This window comes from Chlorocebus sabaeus, chromosome 24 (assembly GCF_047675955.1).
Source record: "Chlorocebus sabaeus isolate Y175 chromosome 24, mChlSab1.0.hap1, whole genome shotgun sequence".
Lineage (NCBI taxonomy): Eukaryota > Metazoa > Chordata > Mammalia > Primates > Cercopithecidae > Chlorocebus > Chlorocebus sabaeus.
The window spans coordinates 52018183-52043042 of record NC_132927.1 but is presented as its reverse complement, the minus strand read 5'-3'; the positions used below and the strand labels follow the sequence as shown (position 1 = coordinate 52043042).

Genomic DNA, 24860 nt, shown 5'->3' with positions numbered 1-24860 from the left:
ATCTCATCTGTACTCATGTCTCTTCTGTGCACTAAGCCTAGTGAGTCAGGCTCTGCCCCTGTGGAGGAAAGCCGGAAACCAGCCCAGTGCCTCTGCCTGGCCTGGGTGAGTAAGTTCACAATGATGCAAAAGAAATAAGAAGCCCACTTTAGATCTGGATCCAGGCCATGTGTTTCTGTATCACTTTACCAGCCATACAGCTGACACTTAGATGCCTATTTGGCTCCCAGGTGTATTTTTTTTTACTAGTCTGAATTCAAAGGGGAGAGAATGTGACTAACTTGTAGCTCCAAACCCTAACATCCAAAGATATGTGATATCTCTACTCCCAAAGAACATAAATTACACAAGACTAGAAATCGAGGCTGAAAGAACGTTTCTTAAATAGCAAGGGAAAAAGGGATACTGAAAAGGAAGCATGTATAATTCATATGCAGGAATATAAAGTATCCTCACAGGTCAGGTGTGGTGGATCATGCCTGTCATCTCAGAGTTTTGCGAAGCCGAGAGGGGAGGATTCTTTGAGCCCAGGTGTTCAAGACCAGCCTGGGTAACAGAGCGAGATCCCATCTCTACAAAAAATTTAAAAATTAGCTGAGCCTGGTGCTGCACGCCTGTATTCCCAGCTACTTGGGAGGCTGAGGAGGAAGGATCACTTGAGCCCAGCAAGCAAAGAGTGCAGTGAGCCGTGATCGTGCCACTGCGGTCCTGGGCTATAGAGGGAGACTGTCTCTCTAAAAGAAAACAAAAAAAATCCTTACATAGACACTAAGTCATCAATAGAGAGAAGGGACATCAAGCAAAAATACGTAAGAGGCATGCTTATATGATGCCAACGTGTCCTTACATAAATAATACTGACAAGTTTACCGAGCATATCAGAATAAAAATAGTTTTTAAAGTTACCTCTGCAACTGTTTTACTAAAGAGTCACAGTTGTCTAAGGATTTGGAAAGCCCTGATTGGTTGACACCTTGAGGCGGCTTTTGGGGTAAATATTCCCCAGGTTCAGTTGCTGGGGACTGGGGCATTCTCTGTCAAGCACTTACTACAAAATTCCGCGTACTCAGCTGGCAGGAGGAAGGTCTGGGGGAGGATGTGGAAAGCCTTGAATCCATGTGTATGTTGCATTCGAATAATGTTTTTGTACAGTCGGTCCTTCCGGGTAAGTTCATAAGACCTAAAAAATCAAATAAGTAATTCCATTCAGTAAATCATGACTCAGAATTTTCCTGTGCACATTCTAAAGAGTTAGAGTTCACAGTCTTAGACCAGTTAGTGAAGACAGTATTATATATCCTAAACATATCACTGTTAATCCAAAGGCTTATTAATCATTTTTATCAAATGGGTTTTTTGGTCAGATTTTTTTCATTAAGATAAAATCTCCATACCATAAAATTTGCCCTTTTTAATGTGTAATTCTATGAGTTTGGACAAACACATACAATTATGTAATCACCACCACAATCAAGATAAACAACAGTTTCAACATCCCAAAAAGTTACCTCAAGTCCCCCTGTAGTGGACCCTCCCAATCACCTCCAGCCCCTGGGAAAACATTCATTTGTTTTCTGTCCTTATAATTTTGCCTTTTCCAGAAAGTCAAATAAGTGGAATCGGACAGTGTGTATCCTTTTGAGACTAGCTTCTTTCACGGAGCACAACCCATTTGAAATTTATCATTGTTGTTGTATGTATCAGTATTCTGTCCCTTTTCTTGCTCAGTAGTAATCCACTGTATAGATGTACCACAGTTATCCATTCACCAGTTGAAGGCATTTGGGCTGTTTAGTTTTTGGAGATTATGAACAAAGTTGCTATAAAGCATTTCCATATGGATTTTTATATGAATGTACGTTTTTGTAAGTTTTACTGTAAACGTAAGTTTTTATTTCTTTAGAAGTGGGACCACTTCGTTGTTCAGTAAGTTGTTTTAGTTATTTATTGTTGTACAACAAATTACCTTAAAATACAGTAGCTTAAAATCACGATAAATATTTATGACCTCATAGTTTCTGGGGCCAGGAATGTGGGAGTGAGAGAGCTACGTAGTTCTGTCCCAAGGTCCTTTATGAGGTTACAGTCAAGATACTGGCCAGCACTGCAGTCATCAGGCTCAAGAGCAGATGGAAAACCCAACTTCCAGATGGCTCATCACTCATATGGGGCTGCCTGCTTGCAGGAGGCCTCAGTTGCTCCCCACATGAACCTTTTCATAAGGCCAAGTGCCTTCAAGATGTGATAACTGGTTTCTCTCAAATCAAGTAATCCAAGAAAGTGAGCAAGAAGCTGTAATGTCTTTTACGATCTAGTCTCAGAAGCGACAGTCACTTCTGTCATATTCCACTAGTTAGAGGCAAGTCACTAAATCTAGTCAACACTCAAGAACAAAAAAATTAAGCTCAACCTTTTGAAAGCAATGTCAAAGAATTTATGGATACATTTTACAATCACCACATAAGTATATGTTAAACTTTATAATAAACTGCCAAATGTGATTCTGAGGATATTGAAAAAACAAGCTCCGTTTCTCCTGCTATATTCTGAGATACTGAGGAAAAACCAAAGTGTTTTTCCTACTCTGTAATCTCAATTCAACATAATCACTCAACACTGTAGACACCAAATGTGTGGGGGGTTTCCCCACACACAAAGCAAGCAATCTTGCAGTAGGTGTCTTCTAATTCAACTCAATTTTGACCCTACCTACCTGGAGATAGTGTCAGTTCCCACAAGTTGAAGGCTCAGTCCCGCAAAACTGCCTCCCACTTCCAATGCCAATAGCAAGCCCCAAGTTGTTTTACCTGTGCTTCTAACCACCTGGCTGTAAATAGGGGTCCCTACAACTCCCTCTTTGGGTTCAATTAATTTGTTAGAGCAGCTCACAGAACTGAAAGCAACACTTACGTTTACTGGTTTATTAAAAGGGATATTACAAAGGATATAGAGGAAGAGATGCACAGGGTGAGGTATGAGAAAAGAGGCGCAGAACCTCTATGTGGTCTCCGGGCACACTACTGGCCAAGAATCTCCATGTGTTCTGTTACCCAGAAGCTCTCCAAACCCAGTCCTTTGGGGGTTTTACGAAAGCTTCATTACACAAGCATAATTGATTGGACACTGGTGACTAATTTAGCTTTCAGCCCCTCTTTCCTTCCTGGAGGCTGAGGTGTGGGCTGGAAGTCCTAAACCTCTAATCACACCTTGGTCTTTTCTTGTAACCAGTTCCCATCCTGAAGCTACCTAGGGACAGCCAGGCACCAGTTAAGTCATTAGTATATAAAAGGACACTTCTCACTCTGGAGATTCCAAGGAGTCAAGGAGTTATATGTCAGGAAACACGAGGAAGACTAACTACATATTTCACAAGATCACAGTTATCCAGAGTGGCTATACCACTGTGCATTCCCCCCAGCAAAAGTGTTCCAGTTGCCATGCATCCTGGCCCACACTCGGTGTCTTCTGGTTTTTGTTTTTAGCCATTCTAATGGATATATTGATACTTGGTATAGTTTTAATTTGTATTCCATTAATTACTAATGCTACTGAGCATTTTTCATAAGCATCTTTTATTTGCCATCCCTGTATCTTCTTTGGTGAGGCATCCATTCAGATATTTTACCCATTTTGAAAAATAAAGTTGTTTGTTTCCTTATGATTGAGTTTTAAGAGTTTGTTATATATTCTGGACACAAATTCTTTATCAGTTACGTGTTCTGCAAATATTTTCTCCAGTCCATAGCTTGTTTTTTCATTTTCTTAACAGTGTCTTTCAAACAGCAGATATTTTTAATTTTTAAAAAGTCAAATTTATCAATTTTTTCCTTTTATGATTGTGCTTCTATTGCTGTATCTAGGAATCCTTTGTCTAACACAAGGTTGCAAAGGTCTTCTCTACTCTGTTTTCTTCTATAAGTTTTACAGTTTATGTTTTATTTTTAGGTTTATGACCCTTATTTCAAATGGGTTTTTAAAAATTGATTCACAAGTATAAAAATCTATTCTAAAACAGATTTCAAATATAAGTAAACAACAAAAAAAAAGTTTGACTATTGATAAATATACCCAAAATTTCAGGTTATAAAAACCGAACCTGTGAAAGAAATTCTAGCTCCAAAAGCTTCAATAAAGTCTGTACTATTCACTATTACAAATCATTATAAAATATTTTAGGAACCCTGTGTGTTTTACTTTAATGGAATCATGATTCTCTAATAGTATAAAAACATTTGGATTAATCAGATAGTGAAAAAAACACCAGTACTCCAACTAAAAGCAAGCTCCCAGACCAAAGCATTCTGGAAGTTTTTATACCACAGGTATCTACAGATGTGACCTTCTGAGAAACACAGCATGGCAAAAAAAATTCTGAGTTAATTCTAAGTAGAATGTAAATTGAGAAAGATTAACTACTAAGACATCAGAATTTCTGAGATGTTTTCTTAATTTGTTTTTAGGGGGAAAAGCATTTAGCATATTTTTAAAAAAAGACTGTCCAGGAAAATCAAACACATGGTTATCTAATTCATACTGATAAATCTATTGCCATAGCAATAACTGTCCAACCTCTCATGTAACTATGTGGAACTCATATCATCACTAGCACCACAGGCCTGAAATGACCCTCCTGGATGGGACGTAAGACAAGCCTTAACTTTAGAGTATAATGATCCTATTACAGTAAAGACCCAGGTTAGGAACCCCATTGAGAACTTAACTACATCATTGAGTGATGGATATAGAAGAGGCAAAGTTATAAAGAAAATCAGGAAAATTAGTGCCTTAAAACCAAGGTAGTAATTACTATTATATCAGGGGTACATTCTTGTGTACAGTACTTCAAAAAGGCACTTTGGTTAGCCTCGACTGGACTCACTGGTCTATGATTTGTTCCACTCCTTCAAAATCAACTAAGAACCTTTGTAGTAATCATTAAAAACTTATTCAACCTGTTCCACAGTTCAAATTCCTTTCTATGATTTCAAAAACTGCTTTGTTAAATCTAGGTACCACAAACATTTCTTTCTTATCTATGGCCCTCTTCTGAAATCCAGAGCAGAGGTACTCAATTTTTAGTGTACATAATAAGAATCACCTAGAGAACTTCCTAAAAAATGCATGTGAGACCCAGGTCTCACCTCTCAAAATTCTGGGATGAAGCCCAGGATTCTGCATTTTAAACAAACACCCCAGAAGATTCTGATACAGACAGTCCAGGACCCACACTAACTGCTGATTTAATCTACAACAGTAATTTCCTAACTTCCCTGTTACAAATTACCTCAATATTTTTTAAATATATAGCTTTCCAGGTACATATTTACCTGGAAAGGTATGGTACCTAGAAAGTGCTTAAATATGCACCTTCTCTGGAGATGGTAAATTCCATGAATCTGCAATGGGACCTGAGAATGCATATTTTGCAAAAGTACCCTAGGTAATTCTTATCATTAGGGAATTAGAAACACTGAACCAGAGGGTAAGGAAAAGAATACATTCTCCCACAGATGCCCCACATCAGTGGTTTTCAAACTTCTTTGCTTGGTACATCCTAGAATTTGGGGAAACTATACGTCATCTTGCATGTTTAAGCTGACATGTAAGATTTTTCATCATAAATTTAAATTGTTCCAAAGAACCTGATGAATGATAAATATTACGTTAAGACAAAATTATAACACCAATCTTTTTTTTTCTTTTTCTTTTATTTTTTTTTTTTTTGAGACAGGGTCTCTCTGTGTTGCCCAGGCTGGAGTGCAGTGACACAATCATAGCTCACTGAAGCCCTGACCACCCCAAACTCAGGTGAAGCTCCCACCTCAGCATCCCAAGTTGCTAGGCACATGCCACCATGCCCAGCTAAATTTTTTTTTTTTTTAGAGCCACAGTTTTGCCATGTTGCCCACGCTGGTCTCCAACTCCTGGGGCTCAAGCGACCTGCCTGCCTCGGCCTCCCAAAGTGCTGGGATCACAGACACGAGCCGCTGCACCCAGCCAACACCACACTTTTAAGTATACTGAAGGGAACCTAAATAACATAAAGATTCAATACCTCATTTTTTAAATGTCATTAAAGGAAAAGCTTTCTGTCAGTAAAATTTTCACTTTTTAAAATATGCTTTTTAATGAAGTTAACATATCTACAGAAAAGTATACAAAGTACAAGGAAGGGCATAATGAATGCTGACAAAGTGAACACACCTGTGTAACCACCACTCAGGTTGTGTATAGAACATTCCCAGCATACCAGAAAAGCCTCCCTTAGACCGCCACACAGACACTATCCCTCAGTCACTCTTGTTTTTAATTCTTCCATTTCATTTCCCACAAACAACAGGTTAGCCAAACATATTTAATACTTGTCTTTTACATCATATCATACCTTCTCTACAGCAAAATTACACATAGGAATTGAAATATAATATTTTTAATTCCCTGTGATCATAAGGCTATAACTGTTTATATGTACATAACTGATTATCATTCCAAGTATTGTAGTATACAATTCATCCAAACACCAATGACACTCAATTCTGTGAACTCCTTCCTAATTATACATCAAAAATCACAAAATGATCAGTCATTAAAATTATGTTTAATGATCTATCAGCTAATAGCTAGATTATATCATCCTTCAATTATTTTAAAAATAAAGAAATAGAAACTACCATCATGCAAAAAGGATTTGTTATGCTATTACTAGAATTCAATTAAACACGAATTTTTTTCTACCTTTCTTTGGAACCCTGAAAATTTCTACACCTAAGGACAACGTACCAGACTAAGATTCTAGGTGAGCCATTCTTTAATAAAAGTGAAAAAACAGTAACTGTGAAGGAGAAGTAAGAAAGGCAAACCCATCATCATGAGGTACTCCCAAGCAGCCCAATTTTAGGAAAGAGAATCAGAAACTATCTCCTTTAAAACCATCCATGTCTATATAGCCCTTAGAAAGTGTTCACGCATGCTCAGGGATATGAACACAACAGTTTGATTTGCAGAGTACCGTTCTGTACCAGAAAAATTTCTTCTGGCTGGGCGTGGTGGCTCATGCCTGTAATCCTAGCACTTTGGGAGGCCAAGGCGGGCAGATCATTTGAGGTCAGGAGTTTGAGACCAGCCTGGCCAACGTGGTGAAACCTTGTCTCTCCCAAAAATACAACAATTAGCCAGGCATGGTGGCGCAAGCTTGTAACCCCAGCTACTGAGGAGGCTGAGGCAGAATTGCTTGAACTCAGGAGGCAGAGGTTGCAGTGAGCCAAGATCATGCCACTGCACTCCAGCCTGGGTGACAGAGCAATGCTCGTCTCAAAAAAAAAAAAAAAAGTCTTCTTCTACTTTATTTTCTTCTCCCTCTTCTTTAAGGACATTAATTACCTCTGCTGGCTACATGCCCCAACATCACGTACCTTTAAATGAAGCAAAGCAGCTACAAAGAGTATTACCTGGGAAAGTGATTAACTTTTTGTGCTTCAGAGAGGGTGCGCAGTAAGAAGGGCTTCAGGTGGGATCCTGTCCACATTAGGTTATAGTCAGTGCTGCTTGGGTGAACCTGAGGGCAGACAGAAAGACAACAGGCAAAAAAACATCAGAGATACCCCTTCTCCAGGAAAAGCAATGGCAGAAAAAGCCACAGTGATTTTTTCATCCATAGTGTACTCATGGGGGTGGCCCAATTAGTACATGAGCCTAGTGAGACAAAAGCAGTGTATCGCAGAACAAGTTTAAAGAATAGGAGAGTTAGGCAAATCCCAGATGCAGAAACCAAAATAAATTAACCCTTCTATAGAAGTCCATGATGTCTCTTAATATTCTTGTATTTCTTTCTCAGGCTGTCCTTACCCTTGCAGATACTGAGTATGAAGTGCTGATCAGAGATAAACCTTATAGGAGTACACCAACTTAGAATTCACTCATTCATCCATTAAAATTCTTTTGTCCATTAATTCAACAATGAGGCACCATGTTAAGTGCCAGAAATAAAACAGCAACAAGACAGGATACAAACTGGTATCAGAACTTCCCTCATGGCCAAGTGCGGTGGCTCATGCCTGTAATCTCAGCACTTTGGGAGGCCGAGGTGGGAGGATCGCGTGAGCTCAGGAGTTTGAGACTAGCCTAGCAACACAGTAAGACCCTGTGTCTACAAAATAAAAATTTTTTAAAATTAGCCAGGAGTGGTGCCATGCACCTGTAGTACCAACTACTTGGGAGGCTGAGGCAGGAGAATCACTTGAGCCCAGGAGTTCAAGGCTACAGTGAGCTATGATTATGCCACTGTTCCCCTGCCTGGGTAACTCAGTGAGCCTCCGTCTCTAAAAATAAAAAATTTTTTAAAAAAGAACTTCCTCAAAATGTCTCTTACAAATCTCAAGCGAGGAACCAGACTTTTATCAATTGTCACAAAGTATCTATGGTGGAAGTCTGTTCAGCCTTTTTGCCTGTCCTTTTCCATGTTAACATTCCAATCTTCCAACTTTCTTTGGAGAATGACTTACTCCCTGATTTTCAAGAACCTGCCAATCACCCACCCATACCCTCCCGCAAGGAGTGGATCCAAACCCAAGCTAGGCCAATCATTCTATCTCCAGAATGTGATTTTTGAGCAAGGAAAGGCAAAAGGACAATGAATGGAGTCCAGCCATGTCCATGGCAGTGCCTTGAGAAGATGATCCTCAAGATTCCTGTTCCTAGATCCCTGGGGCTGTCCTGGTCTCTCTCCTTCCAAATGCCTGCCTTTTCAGCTTTTTCTCTGATTCTGCTGGTCCCCTTTGCACACCATTCTGAAAAATCCCTTTTGGTTTTTTTTTGTTTGTTTGTTTGTTTTTTGAGACAGAGTCTCACTCTGTCACCCAGGCTGGAGTGGAGTGGCGTGATCTCAGCTCACTGCAACCTCCACCTCCCAAGTTCAAGCGATTCTCCTGCCTCAGGCTCCTGAGTAGCTGGGACTACAGGTGCACGTCACCACGCCCAGCTAATTTTTGTATTTTTAGTAGAGACAGGGTTTCACCATGTTGGCCAGGATGGTCTCGATCTCCTGATCTCATGATCCACCCGCCGTTTCAAGTTAAACAAAGTCCATTTCAGTTGCCTGCAATCAAAGAACCTTAACTGGGTATTAGACAATTCCTTATGGGCAACTGTGCCCCTAGCCCAAGCCCAAGAACAAGCAAGAAAAAACAATTTTCTGAAATCATCTGGAAACATTTTCCATGTATCACAAGCAGAAACTGGTAAAGCCACTATGAAATTCAATCTGAGTTATGGATCATCACTAAGCATTGGTCCCATATACTTCCTAGAGCTGGCCCTATTAGCTGGTAAAGTCAGTTAGGTGGCTAGGATTTTCAGCTTATGAGCAGATCAGGTGAGGTAGTAAAAATAAACTTACTTCATGAAATCCATGGGCTGTCAGAATGCTGCGTACTAGGCGACTGTCCGTTCGTACAATCTTATAAGACAAATGATAACGTTCTAAAGAAAAGCAGAATCAAGTTCAGTAACTAGAAAGTTCATTGTAAAAACAAAAATAAACTGTAACATGGTGGCTTAATTATACTCAATAACATTACATGCTACCATTAAAACGATTACAAATAAGTTGAGCATATTGTGGACCATGAGTTCTTAAAATGAGACTCACTGGAGGTCATTAGACATGGATGGGGGAAAAAAAATCGCACCTTGGTTTTCACTAGTTTCTAGATGAAATTTAACAATGGCTTCAATTAGGATTTTAAGCAACAAAACAGGCAGTATTAACATTATCTGTGGCCGGGCGCGGTGGCTCACGCCTGTAATCCCAGCACTTTGGGAGGCCGAGACGGGCGGATCACGAGGTCAGGAGATCGAGACCATCCTGGCTAACACGGTGAAACCCCGTCTCTACTAAAAAATACAAAAAAATAGCCAGGCAAGGTGGCGGAGGCCTGTAGTCCCAGCTACTGGGGAGGCTGAGGCAGGAGAATGGCGTGAACCCGGGAGGCGGAGCTTGCAGTGAGCTGAGATCCGGCCACTGCACTCCAGCCTGGGCAACAGAGCAAGACTCTGTCTCAAAAAAAAAAAAAAAAAAAAAACAAAACATTATCTGTGACCCTGCCACCAACAGACAGATATTTTAATATTATTTTACAGTTATAATTATCTCAAAATATCATTTATTCTCATAGTATTTAAAAATTATAGTAAATAGACCTTCACTAGATTGTATTATTTAATACACTAATAAAAAAGTACATGTCACAATTTCTTAAAAAATACTTTCATTACTGTATGTCAATACAATGTATTTCCTTTGTAATTGTTTACTTTTTTAAAATCTATTTTAAAATATTCTTCTGCGAAGACGCCCATAGGCTTCTCCAGACTGCCAAAGGGATCTATTGTACCAAAAAGGTTAAAAACCCCTGCTCTAGATAGCCCTCTGTATCCTGTAATGCTGATTACCAGTACATCTTAGACCAGTGGTTAGAAACTGGTAGCCCAAGGATGAAATCCAGCCTGTAGACATGGTTGGTTTGTTTCTCATGGTGCTCTAAAAACAAAATTGAATTCATTGCTTAGCTTCTAAAATGGAAAGAATTCATGTAAAACTCTAGATTTCTAGGCTTCTCTTAAAAAACCTGGAAACCTGGGCTTTCTTCTCTCCAATAGCAAGAATCAGCTGGAGAACTGCAACTGCCCCATTCGGGTCAGGCCACACTCTCCAGTTCAGCACAGGACCTGGCCTGCTTCACTCAATCACATTTCCTGCCAGGGCCAAGTAAGCGTTTGTGCTTGTGACCACTATGGGAGAGGAAAGTCTGAAACCATGTGAGATTTCAATATAATTTACTCTGGACCACTGAATTTGATCTCTTTCTATACACCACTACTAACTGAAAAAGTTAGCTAAGAATTCTGCAGAAGACTTTTTTTAGAGGACCTCATATTGAACGATTCCTGAATTGAACAATTCTGAATGATACAGACACTCATGGACAGACTCTAGAACAATATTCAGCCTCTACAGTCAAAGACAACAATTTCTTTTTCAAGTTTATGTGAAGATATTCATAAATCTCTGCTGCTACTTACTCAGCACTGGCAGGAACACCATGCAAAGCAGACACAGGAGGATTAACATTTAAACTGTCAATCGCTTCGTTCCTTTCATTCTTGTGGCAAACTTTCAAAGTCAAATAACAGTGTTATCCCAACGATCAGTCACTATTACTCTGTCTTTGCAGTATCATTATAAGAAGCAATGCAGAATCATATGGGAATAACAAGACAGGCTTAGAATACCTTCCAATGTCAAAAAAGGGAAATACTCAAAAACTGATTAGGGACATGTCACTAAGAGCTTAAAAAGGCTCTCGAGGGCCAAGTTTAAGACAATTTGAACATAACAATGAATAGTGACAGAGATAGACTATAATGTACTTATAAAAGAATCTATGTATTCACACTGATAAGGAGTTGAGAGGGAATATGGGTTTTCTTTCGCTGCTGTGACAAATTACCACACATTTGTTGTTGTAAGGCAAATTTATTGTCTTACAGCTCTGTACATCAGAAGTCGAACACAGGTCTCACCAGGCTAAAACCAAGGAATTGGCAGAGCTGTGTTCCTTTCTGTGGGCTTTCCTTCCCTTCTCCATTCCTTGCCTTATGGCTTATGGTCCCCTTCCTCTATCTTTGAAGTCAACCATGGTTGGGTGTAGTCTTTTTCACATCACAACACTCTGGCCTCTTCTACTTCCTTCTCCCACTTTAAAAAACTCTTGTGATTACACTGGACCCAGTTGGATACTCCAGGATAATCTCCTTATCTTAAGGTCAGTTGATTAGCAACTTTAATTCCATCTACAACCTTAATTCACCCTATGCCATGTAAGATAACATATTCACAAATTCTGGAAATTAGAAGGTAGACATCTTTAAGGGACCATTATTCTGCCTACCACACAAGAGAAAGCTATTATTTACAGAGAATCCAGCTAATAAACGTAGAAGGAAAGTTAGAAATGAAAAATCACCATTTTACAAAAACTACAAGAGTAAATGATTCAAACAAGAATCAGTGGATACCAATAGGGGAGAGGCTATTAGGGAACAGGACGCGCATACATCTCAAAATATCTTACCAGAGGATGCTTATAACAAAGGGAAAAGGCACCTTTACAATGAAGCCATCTGGTGAACACAGTCTTAACCAAATGATCAAATGTGCCATCACCAATACTGCAAAATAATGGCATCACATACTTCCAAATGTTATACACTGGGTGATACGGTTTCACTAAGCAATATTCCTACAGATTTTTTAAAATCTGAATTTAAACACGTAGGAACCATCAAACATGAATAATAATCAAATTTAAGGATATCTGTAAAATAAGCAGTCTAGAATATTTTAAAATGTCAATGTCATGGAAGACAAAAAAAAAAAGTCAAGGAAATGGCTGTACAGTAGACTAAAGAAATATAACAACAAAATGTAACATTTGATTGGATCCTGAATAGAAAAACAAAAAACCACTATAGAAGACTAAATTGAAACAATGGGGAAATCTGCATAGATTAGATCTATGGATTAGATAATAATATTTTGCCAGTGACAGATCATTGTGCTTGTATAGAATATGTCTTTATTCTCAGGAGTCACAAGTTGAATAATGTATTAGGGCATGCAATATTTTACTAACTCTCAAATGCTTCAGAAAGAGAGAAGCAAATATGGCAAAATGTAAGTAATTGGTGATTCTAGGGAAAGACTATATGCGTTCATTGTACTATTTTTGTAACTTCTCTGAAGGTTTTTAATTTTTCTAAATAAAATGTGTACAAAAATGAAAAACTATCCGGTCCTTTCATTATGATAACCATGATCACTAACATCATTTTTGCACATGAAAAGTCAAAGCATTATATCAGCCACACAGTGACTGCTAGAAATAAGGACTGAACCCAATTCTGTGCATGTTCTGCAGTGCTTGCCCCTCAGTGCCCAGCCACAGGGGAGGTGATCAGTAAGGTGTGTGAGAAAATAGAGAACAGTTACATGGGGAATGAGAGACAAGGGGGAATAATAACACATCTGGGCATGGTGGCTCATGCCTGTAATCCCAGTACAATGGGAGGCTAGAGCTGGAGGACTGCTTGAGACCAGGAGTTCAAGATTAGCCGGGCAACACAGTGAGACCTTGTCACTACCAAAAAAAAATTTTTTTTTAATTAGCCAGGTGGAGGGGTGGGCACCTGTAGTCTTAGCTACTCAGGAGGCTGAGGTAGGAGGGGCGCTTGAGCCCAAGAGTTCAAAGTTACAGTGAGCTATGATCACACCATTGCACTCCAGCCCAAGTGGCAGAGCAAGACCCTGTCTCTTAAAAAAAGAGAGAGAGACCAGCCTGGGAAACATGGTGAAACTCCATCTCTATTAAAAATACAAAATTTAGCCGGGCATGGTGGTGTGCACCTGTAGCCCCAGCTACTCGGGAGGCTGAGGTAGGAGGATCACCTTGAAAGGTTGAGGCTGCAGTGAGTCATGATCAGGCCACTGCACTCCAGCCTGAGTGACAGAGTGAGACCCTGTCTCAAAAAAAAAAAAAAAAAACAAAAAAAGAGAAAGAGAGAGAGAAAGAGAATAAGTATGTCTCTAGAGTCAAACTAGGGTTCAAACCCTGGTTCTACTTCTTCCCTGTAGCCTTCAATAAATTGTTTAATTTCTCTATGATCAATTTCCTCACCTGTAAAATGGAATTGATAATAATAGTAGTTACTGCATAGGGTAGTTGTAAGCACTAAATCAGTTAATACATGTAAAGCTATGAAACAATTATTCCACATAGCATAAATTATTTTTATATAGTAAAAAAATAAATACATAGTAAAATAGTCATTAGTATATGCACTGTATATAATTAATGATATATTTTATATAGCAAATTAAAAAATTAAAATGGGCCAGGCATGGTGGCTCACGCCTGTAATCCCAGCACTTTGGGAGGCTGAGGTGGGAGGGCTGCATGAGGCCAGCAATTTGAATCCAGCCTGAGCAACATAGGAGACCCTGTCTCTACAAAATATAACTTAAAAAATTAGCCAGACATGGTGGTGTATGTCTCTAGTCCCTGCTACTCAGGAGGCTGAGGCAAGAGGGTTGCTTGAGCCCAGGAGGTCAAGGCTGTACTAGTGAGTTGTAATCATGCCACTGCACTTCAGCGTGGGTGACAGAGCAAGACCCTGTTTCAGGAAAAAAAAAAAAAAAAAGTAAAATGCTATTATTATTATTTCTCCTACTCCTCCTAAGATAAAAGAAAAATACAACTGCTACCACACTCAGTGGCAAATCTGATTCTTACAGTATATAAGAAGCAGTGACAAGCCACTTCTAATCCATACCACCTAACTATAACCCAACTCAGATACACTGAACATGCTCCAAAAGAGTAGTGCAAGAAAAGAAGGGTGGAATGACAGAACGCAAACATCACTGCTGGAGATTTTCAGTTCATATATACTCTGTGTCCGGTAGTCGTCTGTGTGCAATAAGGCTGGTGGGTAGTATATTTTAGACTAGAGGTTATAAATTGGTGACCCAAGAACTAGACCCAGTCTGCAGATGTGGTCTGTCTGTCACTCATGATGCTTTAAAATAAAATTAAATTAGTTGCTAGCCATTGAAAATTGGAAAAATTCATATAAAAATCTAGATTTCTGGGCTTCTCTTAAGAAACCTGGTAATGATGGTTATTTTTATGTGCCAACTTGACTGGGCCACAGGATGCCCAGATACCTGGATAACATTATTTATAGGTATCTGTCAAGGTATCTCCAGAAGAGATGAGCATTTAAATACAGGGACTGAATAAAGCAGATTGCCCTCCCAAATGTGAGTGGGAATCATCTAATCCACTGAGGGCAAGAATAGATCAAAAGGGTGATTGGTTGAGCTCCCTCTCTGACTGACTGGTTGAGCTGGGACATAGACCTTCTCTGCCCTCGACACCCCCAGTTCTCAGGAATTCAGACTCAGAGTGGAATCTATACCACTGGCTCTCTGGCTCATAGGCTTTCAAACTGGACCACCAACTTCCCAGGGTCTCCAACTTGCAGATGGTAGATAATGGGACTTTTTAGCTTACATAATTACATATATCAATAACCTTATAACAACATTCATTCCTCCCTTCCCCCTCCCGGTCTCCTTATATCCTATTGGTTCTATTTCTCTGGAGCACCCTGACAAACATGTACCTGGGCTTTCTCTCCCATAACAGGAACTCTGACTAACATGCAAGAGTCAAGAGTCAAATGGAAGACTGCAACTGTAAACCGAAGCTGCCCAACTGCCTAAGAAAGAACCACCTCATCCCATGTTTTCTTCTGTATAAAAACACGAGGCAGAGCACGGTCCTCCTTGACTACTAGCAAACTGCCAAATATCCTATTTCTAAGCCTCTTAACAAGCATCACATCGGTTCCACCACAGAAAAGACCATAGAATTTCCTCTTCTCCAACCACTCACATGTGCCCCTAGAGGCAACTTGAAGTGCTAGGACCCCTAGCAAGTTCCAGGACTGACCACAGCAGAGCAAATGAAAACAAACCAATAATCTAACTGTCAACACAGCCAAGTACCTAGAGAGTAGTGAAACGCCTTAAAGGGTTTAAACAAAAATAGCATGGGAAATCAGGATAAAGATAAAGCTGACATTTTTGACTTGTACAACACAAAAATAACTCCCTTAATGGCAACATAGTGTAGCTGTACCCTAGTATCAGAAAATTAGGTTACCTAGGATTAGGATTAGGATATCTGTGCTGTCCAGTATGTGTGACTAATAGCACTTGAAATGTGCCTAGTGGGACAAAGGAACTGAATTTTTAATTTTAGTTAATTTTAGTTAATTTAAATTTAAGAACGAATACTTGATTCAGTTACTGGAAATCTTATTTTAAACAATTTGCCTGTGGGGAGGGGAAAGAAACAATTGAGTATATGAATTTACTTTTTGAACTATAAAAGTTATAAAATCTAAATATAGACCTAGTATTTCCAATGAAAATTTTGCAGCAAATTGAGATGCTCTGTTATGTTAAAATATATACTAGATATAAAATATCTTATTTATTTATATTGAGTAAATGTGGAAATGATAATATTCTGGAATATATTGGGTTAAATAAAATATATTAAAATTAATTCCACTTACCTGTTTCCTTTTACTTTTAAAAAGAATTTCCTACTAGAAAATTTCAAATCACATATATAGCTTGCATCATACATCTATTGCTAGTATATGCAAATACAAACTTACTAAATAAATACATTCAGGAGCAAATTACAAAAACAAACACTTCATTCTAAGAGAAGTTTACTTTAAGCTGAAAATACCTATGTTGTCTCTAAAATACAATCCCATTTACACATTTAAAGTACACACAATTTGGGGAAAAAAACAAGGTTATAATGAAAAAAAAGCCACATTCCTGGAGTATTTCACAAATAAAACATGAGAAATCATATTGTACCAAAAACATTAATAGTGAATTCAATGAAACATGTCATAAAGAGAAAAAACAAAGTTGGCATCTAACACGATGAGATCAACAGAAGGTAACTATTGCCCCAGATACACTTCTCAGGGGGATTTAACCACGGGCTTATGATCTGAACAGATCTGTGTCAGCTATTTAAGAGAGCCAAAAAGAAAAAAAAAGTTACAGACTGAGAGTATTTAACAATGCAGAAAACTGAAGCAGCAACTAGTAAAAGTCATTCAAATTGTTATTTTCATTAAGGAAGTTGAAGAAAATTATTAAGCTACAAGGAACTAGGAAAGATACAGAAAACTCAAAAACACAGAATTTGAGAAAAGTTTAGCGGCTTTTTCTTTAATCACAGGAATGTGTAAAGAAGAAGACTTATGGATCCTAAAAAATAGTAATTGCTTAAATAGATGACATTGATGTATATTATTTTCCAATAAACGTTAGGTATTCTAAAAAAGAAGGGTCTGCCTATTGTCATAGAATACATCGATTACTTTATGTGACAAACAGATCAAAAGAAGTATGTTTGGGGGGAATATTTGTTTTTATCCACCTTTAAAATTTTGGCTCAAATCATATTTAGAGGGAGTTTCTCAGCAAGAGGTCTTCAGTTACTCAGCCTTCAGAGAACATGAATGAACCACATCCCTTTAAATGGTAACCTAGCAACTTGCTGAGGGGATTAGAACACAAGGATCCTTAGGGAGGAAGGAGGATTCAAATCCCAGAAGCAATGCTAACAGTCCTCTGAACTCCTGACCTATTAAGGGACAAGACAAAAGTCATTTATAAGTAGAACAGATCTTACTCAATCAGTAAAATAAGCAACCCAAGTCCTGAGCGCTTATTATGTGTCAGACATTAAATGATCTCATGTAATCCTCACAATATCATATTCTCTCCGTTTTACTAATAATTTTACTAATAATGAAACTGGTTAAGATTTTACTAATAATGAAACTGGTTAAGAGAGTCTAAGTCACTTGCCCAAGACTCACAGCTAAGAAGTGCCAAAGCTGGGATTTGAACCAATGGCTGAGAACCCAAGTGTACACTCTTTCCACTACACCACAAGACAGTTCTGATCTACAGTGTTATACCCTTTGAAGATGGCTACAGACTACACCAGGGCTCAGAGCACTGCTTAAAATCCAAGAGGCACAGAGATAAGTGAAATTGATAATATACAAACAATGCAGAAGACAAGAGAAAGCAAAAGGTGGATTTTTAAAGTTGGGTCTTTAAAATTATCAACAAAGCCAGGTGCAAATTCTCATACCTATAATCCCCACACTTTAGGAGACTGAGCTGGGAGGACTGCTTGAGGCCAGGAGTTCAAGACCAGCCTGGGCAACATAGTGAGACCCCCATCTCTACAAAAAGCTATTTTTTTTTAATTAGCTAGCCATGGTGATGTACACCCACAGACCTAGCTACTCAGGAGGCTGGGGCAGGAGGACCACTTGAGCCCAGAAGTTTGAGGCTGCAGTTAGCTAGCGTTGCACCACTGCACTCCAGCATGGGTGACAGAGTGAGACTTTGTTGCTAAAAAAAAATAAAATAAAAATGATCAATGAAATTGACAAACCTCTAGCTAGACTAAGGAAAAAAGAGAAAAGACTGAAATAAGTGAAAGTGGGGACATTATTATAGACCTTACAGAAAATAAAAGGATTATAAAAGAATACTATGAACAATTGTATGCAAACAAGTTAGATAAGCTAAATGAAATGGACAAATACTTAGAAACACATAAACTACCAAAACTGACTCAAGAAGAAATAGAAAATATGAATAGACCTACAACAAGCAGAGGTTGAAGGGAACCCATTCTATGAGGCCAGCACTACCACGATACCAAAGTCAGACAAAGGCATCAGAAGAAAACTATAAATGTTCAACAAAATACTAGCAATTAGGCCAGGGGCAGTGGCTCATGCCTATAATCCCAGCACTTTGGGAGGCTGAGGCGAGCGGATCATGAGGTCAGGAGTTCAAAACCAGCCTGGCCAACATGGTGAAACCCCATCTCTACTAAAAATACCTGGGCATGGTGGCACACACCTATAATCTCAGCTACTCAGGAGGCTGAGGCAGAGAATTGCTTGAACCCGGGAGGTAGAGGTTGCAGTGAGCTGAGATTGCACCACTGCACTCTAGTGTGGGTGACAGAGCAAGACTCCATCTTAAAAAAAAAAAAACAAAATAAAATAAAATACTAGCAATTATACACTCTGACAAAGTAGGATTTATCTCGGGAATATAAGGGAGATTCAATACAAAAAGTCACTCAATGTAATGTACCACATTAACAGGATGAAGGGGGAAATAGCATTTCAGTTGATGTGAGAAAAAGCATTTGACTAACACCTTTTCATGATAAAAACATACAAAAACTAGGAATAGAAGCAAACCTTCTCAACATGACAAAGGACATTTACGAAAAACCCACAGCTAATATCATATGCATAGAAAACAGAAAGCTTTCTTCCTATGATCAAAAACAAGACAAAGATGCCCTCATTCTATTCAGCATTGTACTAGAAATTCTAGCCAGAATAATTAGGGAAGAAAAAGAAATAAAAGGCATCCAGGTTGGACAGAAGAACTAAAATTCTCTCTATGCAGATAACATATTATATGCAGACAAACCTAAACACAAAAACTAGTAGAGCTAATAAATGAGTGCAGCAAGGTTTCAGGATACAAGATCAATATATAGAACTCAGTTGTATTTCTATATACTAGCAGTAAATAACCCAAAAATGAAATTGAGAAAACAATTCTATTTACAGTAACATCAAAAAGAACAAAATATTTAGGAATAAATTTAACGAAGAGGGTACAAGACTTGTGCACAGAAAACTATAAAACCGTGATGAAAGAAATAAAAGAAGCCCAAAAAATTGGAAAGACATCCCATGTTCATAGAATACTTAACATCATTAAGATGGCAACACCCTCAGAAGTGATTATAGATTCAATGCACTCCCTATCAACATTCCAACAGCCATTTTTGAAGAAATGGAAAAGTTGATTCTAACCTTCATATGGAATTGCAAGGGACCCTGAATGGCCAGAGATCTTGAAAAAGAACTGTATTAGAGGACTTACAATCTCAATTTCAAAACTTAATACAAAGGTATGGTAATCAAAAGAGTGTGTTACTAGCATAAGGATAAATGTATAGTTCAATGAAATATTAAGAGTCCATAAGTAAACCCATACATCTGTGGTCTACCGACTTTCGACAATAGTGCCAAGACCATTCAGTGGGGAAAAGAACAGTCTCTTCAACTAATTGTGCTGAGACAACTGGATATCCAAATGCAAATGAATGAAGGTGAACCCTTACCTAACTCTACATTAAAAAATTAACTCAAAATGGATCAAAGACTATTTAGCCCTAACTATAAGAGCTTAAACTAAAAAACTCTTAGAAAAAAGCACAGGGATCATGACCTTGGGTTAGGCAATAGTTTCTTAGATATGACACAAAGAATATAAGCAACAAAAGAAAATGGGTGTCATCAAAACAAAAAACTTTCGCTCATGAAAGAGCACTAACAAGAGAGTGAAAGACAATTCACAGAGTAAGAATATTTGTAAAATATATATGTTGTCTAACATCCATAACATACAAAACTCTTATAATTCAACAACAATAAAGACAATCCAATTTTAAAAATGTACAAAGGACTTGAACAGGCCTTTCTCCAAAGAAAATACAGAAATGGCCAAAAAGTACATAAAAAGATATTCAATGTCATTACTCATCAAGGAAATGCAAATCAAAACCACAGCCAGATACCACATCACATTCACCGGTATGGCTATAATCTAAGAAACAGAAAATAACAAATGTTAGTGAGGATGTGGAGAAACTGGAACCCATATACATTGTCGATGGGAACTAAAACGGTGCAGCTGCTATGGAAAACAGTTTGACATGGAGTAAGTTAAACACAGAATTACCATATGACCTAGCAATTCCATTCCTGGGTATACCCCAAAGAATGAAGATAGGTGTCCAAACGACTTTTCCATGAACATTCATAACAGCACAAGTCACCACAGACAAAAAGTGGAAACAGGCCAGGCACAGTGGCTCATGCATGTAACCAAGGCAGATTGCTTAAGGCCAGGAGTTTGAGACCAACATAGGCAACACAGTGAGACTCTGTATCTAAAAAATAAAATTGTTTAAATAAAATTTTTAAAAAAGGTGGAAACAAAAAAATGTACATCAACTGATGACTGGATAAACAAAATGTGGTGTATCATTGGAATGCATTCATTAGCATATACAATGGAATGTTATTCAGCTATAAGAAGGAATGAAGGACTGATACATACTCCAACATGGATGAATCTCGAAAACATTATGCTAAGTGAAAAGAAGCCCGCCAAAAAAGGCCACATATCACATGACTCCATTTATATAAAACATCTAGAATATGTGAATCTATAAAAATAGAAAATAGATGAGTGGTTGCCAGGGACTGGTAGTATGGGGGCTGGGGATACCTGCTTAATGGGTATCCGCTGTACTTTGGGGATGATGAAAATGTTCTGGAACTAGACAGTGGTGATGGCTGCACAACATTGTGAATGTACTAAAAAACAATGACTTGTACACTCTAAAATGGTTAAAATGGTAAATTTTGTTACGTGTATTTTACCACAATAAAAAAAATAAACACATGTACACATTATTCTGGGGGAAAAAAATCAGAGGAAAAACATAAGCAGAAAACAATTTAAGAAATTAAAATATTTGAAGTATAACAACTCAATTGATTTTTGTCATGGCCAAGGCCCTTTCCCTATATATATGTCATATCAACTTCTTTAAGACAAGGATGTCCGGGCCATGCCCAGCTCCGTCCTCCGTGGGAGAGGTTATACCCACCTCCAATTACTCTAATATTGTTGTCCTTTGTAAGAATAGCGTCGGCATGGAATACCAAAACTGGAATTCTCCTACAGCCTCCAGTCCACATGATGCATGGATGATCCCTATAACGACAACAAAGCCTTCATTAATTTACAGCTCAAAATCCGAACTAACTGCTGATGCAGATTACTATGGTTTGTTGCTTAGCAAGTTTCCCCTTCCTTCTGGAATACAAATCCCAAATATCCTGTGGGAAATCACATCTCCCATTCTTAGTTGTGTGTTTAAAATTAACTCTATTTCTGGTCCAGGGATGGGCCTTGATTGGTTTCAGCCAATCAAGATATTTCATCATTCAATATAGTTAGTGGTTCAGAGATAGGCACATAAACCAATTGGAGCCCATGAGTTTAAGGAGACATGTTCTGAGACTCTGAAAAAGCAATGGTTTCTTTCTCTTCTGTAATGGCTACAGATGATACCCTGTCTTCCTCTTCATGGTATAGGATGAGAATGAGAAGTCTGGAATGTCAACAACCATTTTGTGACCTTGAGGGAAGAGCTTGTAGCTGTTGGTGAAGGAGAAAGTCAGCGGGAGGTTGACTGAAGAGATCCTGGGCATTAAAGTGGGAGTTTCAGAATCAAGATATGCCTGAATATGAGTGAACACATTCTCTTTATTACTTACGACCATTTGGATTATGTTGTAATCCTTTGCACACATCAAGAATCCTAACTGATGAGTTCACAATAATTTACATACTCCTTTTACACGCCATAGTCCATTTTCAAGCCAATTTGATGATGCATCCTAAGATTCTGAACTAGGAACTCTGAATACAAGTATCCCAATTAAAATCACGTATTTTAAAGGAAACCTATGCTAAATGGAACAACATATATTTTCCTCCAGTATAAAACCACAGGGGAGAAAAAGACTTCTGACTTTATTCTTTTTCCCTATCCCCGGGAAATCTCAGCTTAATTTTAGGCTGATGACTATTTACTCACAGATTAGGAAAATCTTCACCCTCATTAGGGCAGGGAGGTAGGAAGAGAAATAAAATTAAATGAACTGAGTCCCTACTATGCGCCAGGATTTAAACTAAGAGCTTCACATGTCACTTAATCCCCTTGCCCATACTATGAACTGAAGAAAAACTGTCTCAAGGTTAAGTAACCTAAGGTCATACAGCTGGTTAAGTAAGGGATGAGGTATTTGAACCCAACATATGTATTATTTCTACTATTTGCTTCCCTAATCGCATTTCAGCAAAGTTCTATATATTGGATACCTTGAATTCAATTATTTGGGAACTTAAACTGATCAATTCCTTAAATGCAATCCAGTTGGCCAAGATTCACTCGACTCTTAAAAACTTACATAACCACATCCCTTAACAAAGGTCATACCACAAATATCAGGGCCAAGTCAGCCCCTCCCAATCCAACTTTAAAAAGATCCACACTCGGGCTGGACACGGTGGCTCACGCCTGTAATCCCAGCACTTTGGGAGGCCGAGGCAGGCAGATCACGAGGTCAAGAGATCGAGACCATCCTGGCCAACATGGTGAAACCCCATCTCTAATAAAAATACAAAAATTAGCTGGGTGTGGTGGCATGTGACTGTAGTCCCAGCTACTCAGGGGGCTGAGGCAGGAGAATCAGTTGAACCCGAGAGGTGGAGGTTGCAGTGAGCCGAGATCGCGCCACTGCACTCCAACCTGCCAACAGAGCAAGACTCCATCTCAATTTAAAAAAAAAAAAAAAAAAAAAGATAAAAAGATTCACACTCTGAATACACAGTTTGTCAGGTGCCCAATCTTAGGAGTGAGGCAGTCTTTAGACTTGGGACAAGCTGCCAACTGCTTTCTAGTGAAGAAAGCAAAGAACAGCACACCTAGTTCATTCCCTGTTTTCTAGAAATGGCATGTGGATGCTTATTGTTCTTGTCCTTTGACTTGGTGACAGTACCCACTTGTGAGAAACGGTGTTGATAGGGTACCTTTTTTAGCAAGAAGGATTTTTTCGTGGCTTGCTTGCTTCTTCATCATTAATACCTGTAAAATGTGGGCATGAAGCCAGGCGATTCCTATGATCTCTTCCAACCTTCATTTTTCCACTACATTTCTAAATCAGCAAGTCGAGAAAAAAAACAGGCAGCTTAAACTACAAAGTCTCAGACAGGAACTCTGGAAACTATCCAAAGTTCTCTGTCAATCTAGCACTAGCTACCAACTGGCACCACTATGCCTTAGCATTTACAAACAATGGATTGCTGCTCCAATTAAAAAATGCCTGACAAGGGGAACACAATTAACGGGTACACAGCTGAGAAGAGCCCAGGCCCTAACTGTACTATCTATAGAAAGCCAGGTCTCTAACAGAGAAATCTTTTCACTTCCAACCTATGGAAAGAGAGAGTAAACAGTAAGGTTAGCTTAAAAAAAAAAAAAAAAAACTAAAGCAATATGCGAAATTGTCATGAAAAACATATTCCCACCAAGTGGCGCTAAAAGAAAAAAATTCAGAATGATTAGGAAACTGAAAATTGGGACTTCACATTTTCATTCACATCAGAAACCGGTATATATTAAAATTCACTTTCATAGGCATGAAAAACACAGGATTTGAACAATCACCAAAGCAGATCAGTTTTATGATTCACTTTATTGAAAGCCTAAAAACATTTTGGTTTTCTGGGAATAATTTCATGAGAAATAGACGTCATTCACTCCTGGGACCCAGCCTACATAACTCAAAGATGGAGCTGTAAGCAGCTTTTGCATTCTTGCTTCCAGGCTGTCTTTATACCATTACCCCTATTAGAAATGCCTTCCCCACTTCTGTTTATCTAAGCCCACTCTCCAAGGCCTACCTGAAGTCTCATCACCTTCAGGCAGCCTTCCCCAGCTCCTTCAGCCCATTACGATACCTCCTTCTCTGAACTTCTATAGCACACCCACTTTATAATTGATTGTTAATGATCCTTTTAACTGCCTTTTACAATAGCAATTAAAGTTGACATTTTTTCAGTGACCAAAGAAATCTTACATCACGTTCTTATATGAAAGTTTCTATATCTATATACAGAGTTGTATTTGGGATCCCCAAGCAAAATATAGAAAAATAGCCTCTTTGCATTTTCTATTTGAAATAACACCATGCAAAACAAGGACTGCCTGGACAGTTTCTATTCCTGAAGTCCAGGATTGCAAGGAATTAATATTTTCACACAGCCTAGGGATCTGAGTAGATCTAACAGATGCCCATGGATATACATCTTTGGATCAAGTCAACATCTTCAGATGATTTACGGCCTTCAAACTTCTAAATCAACTTTTAAAATGTAAGCCTACTGCTTCAGGTGTGAACAAGATTGATTTAAGCTTCCTAATGTAAAAAATAAGTGTCTGATA

The 24860-nt window shown here is 38.5% G+C and overlaps 1 protein-coding gene across 14 annotated transcripts in view; it reads right to left on the bottom strand.

The window, feature by feature from the left end:
- TTLL5 (tubulin tyrosine ligase like 5) overlaps positions 1-24860 on the bottom strand; it is a 293345-nt gene that overhangs the window by 263551 nt on the left and 4934 nt on the right. For all 14 annotated transcript variants that reach the window (XM_007987329.3, XM_037984298.2, XM_037984299.2 and 11 more), the window contains exons 3-6: positions 21456-21562; positions 9395-9477; positions 7449-7555; positions 1050-1180 (exon numbers count right to left, since the gene is read on the bottom strand). In XM_007987329.3, coding sequence (XP_007985520.2) covers positions 1050-1180; positions 7449-7555; positions 9395-9477; positions 21456-21562 — 428 coding nt within the window. The remainder of the gene's footprint in view (positions 1-1049; positions 1181-7448; positions 7556-9394; positions 9478-21455; positions 21563-24860) is intronic.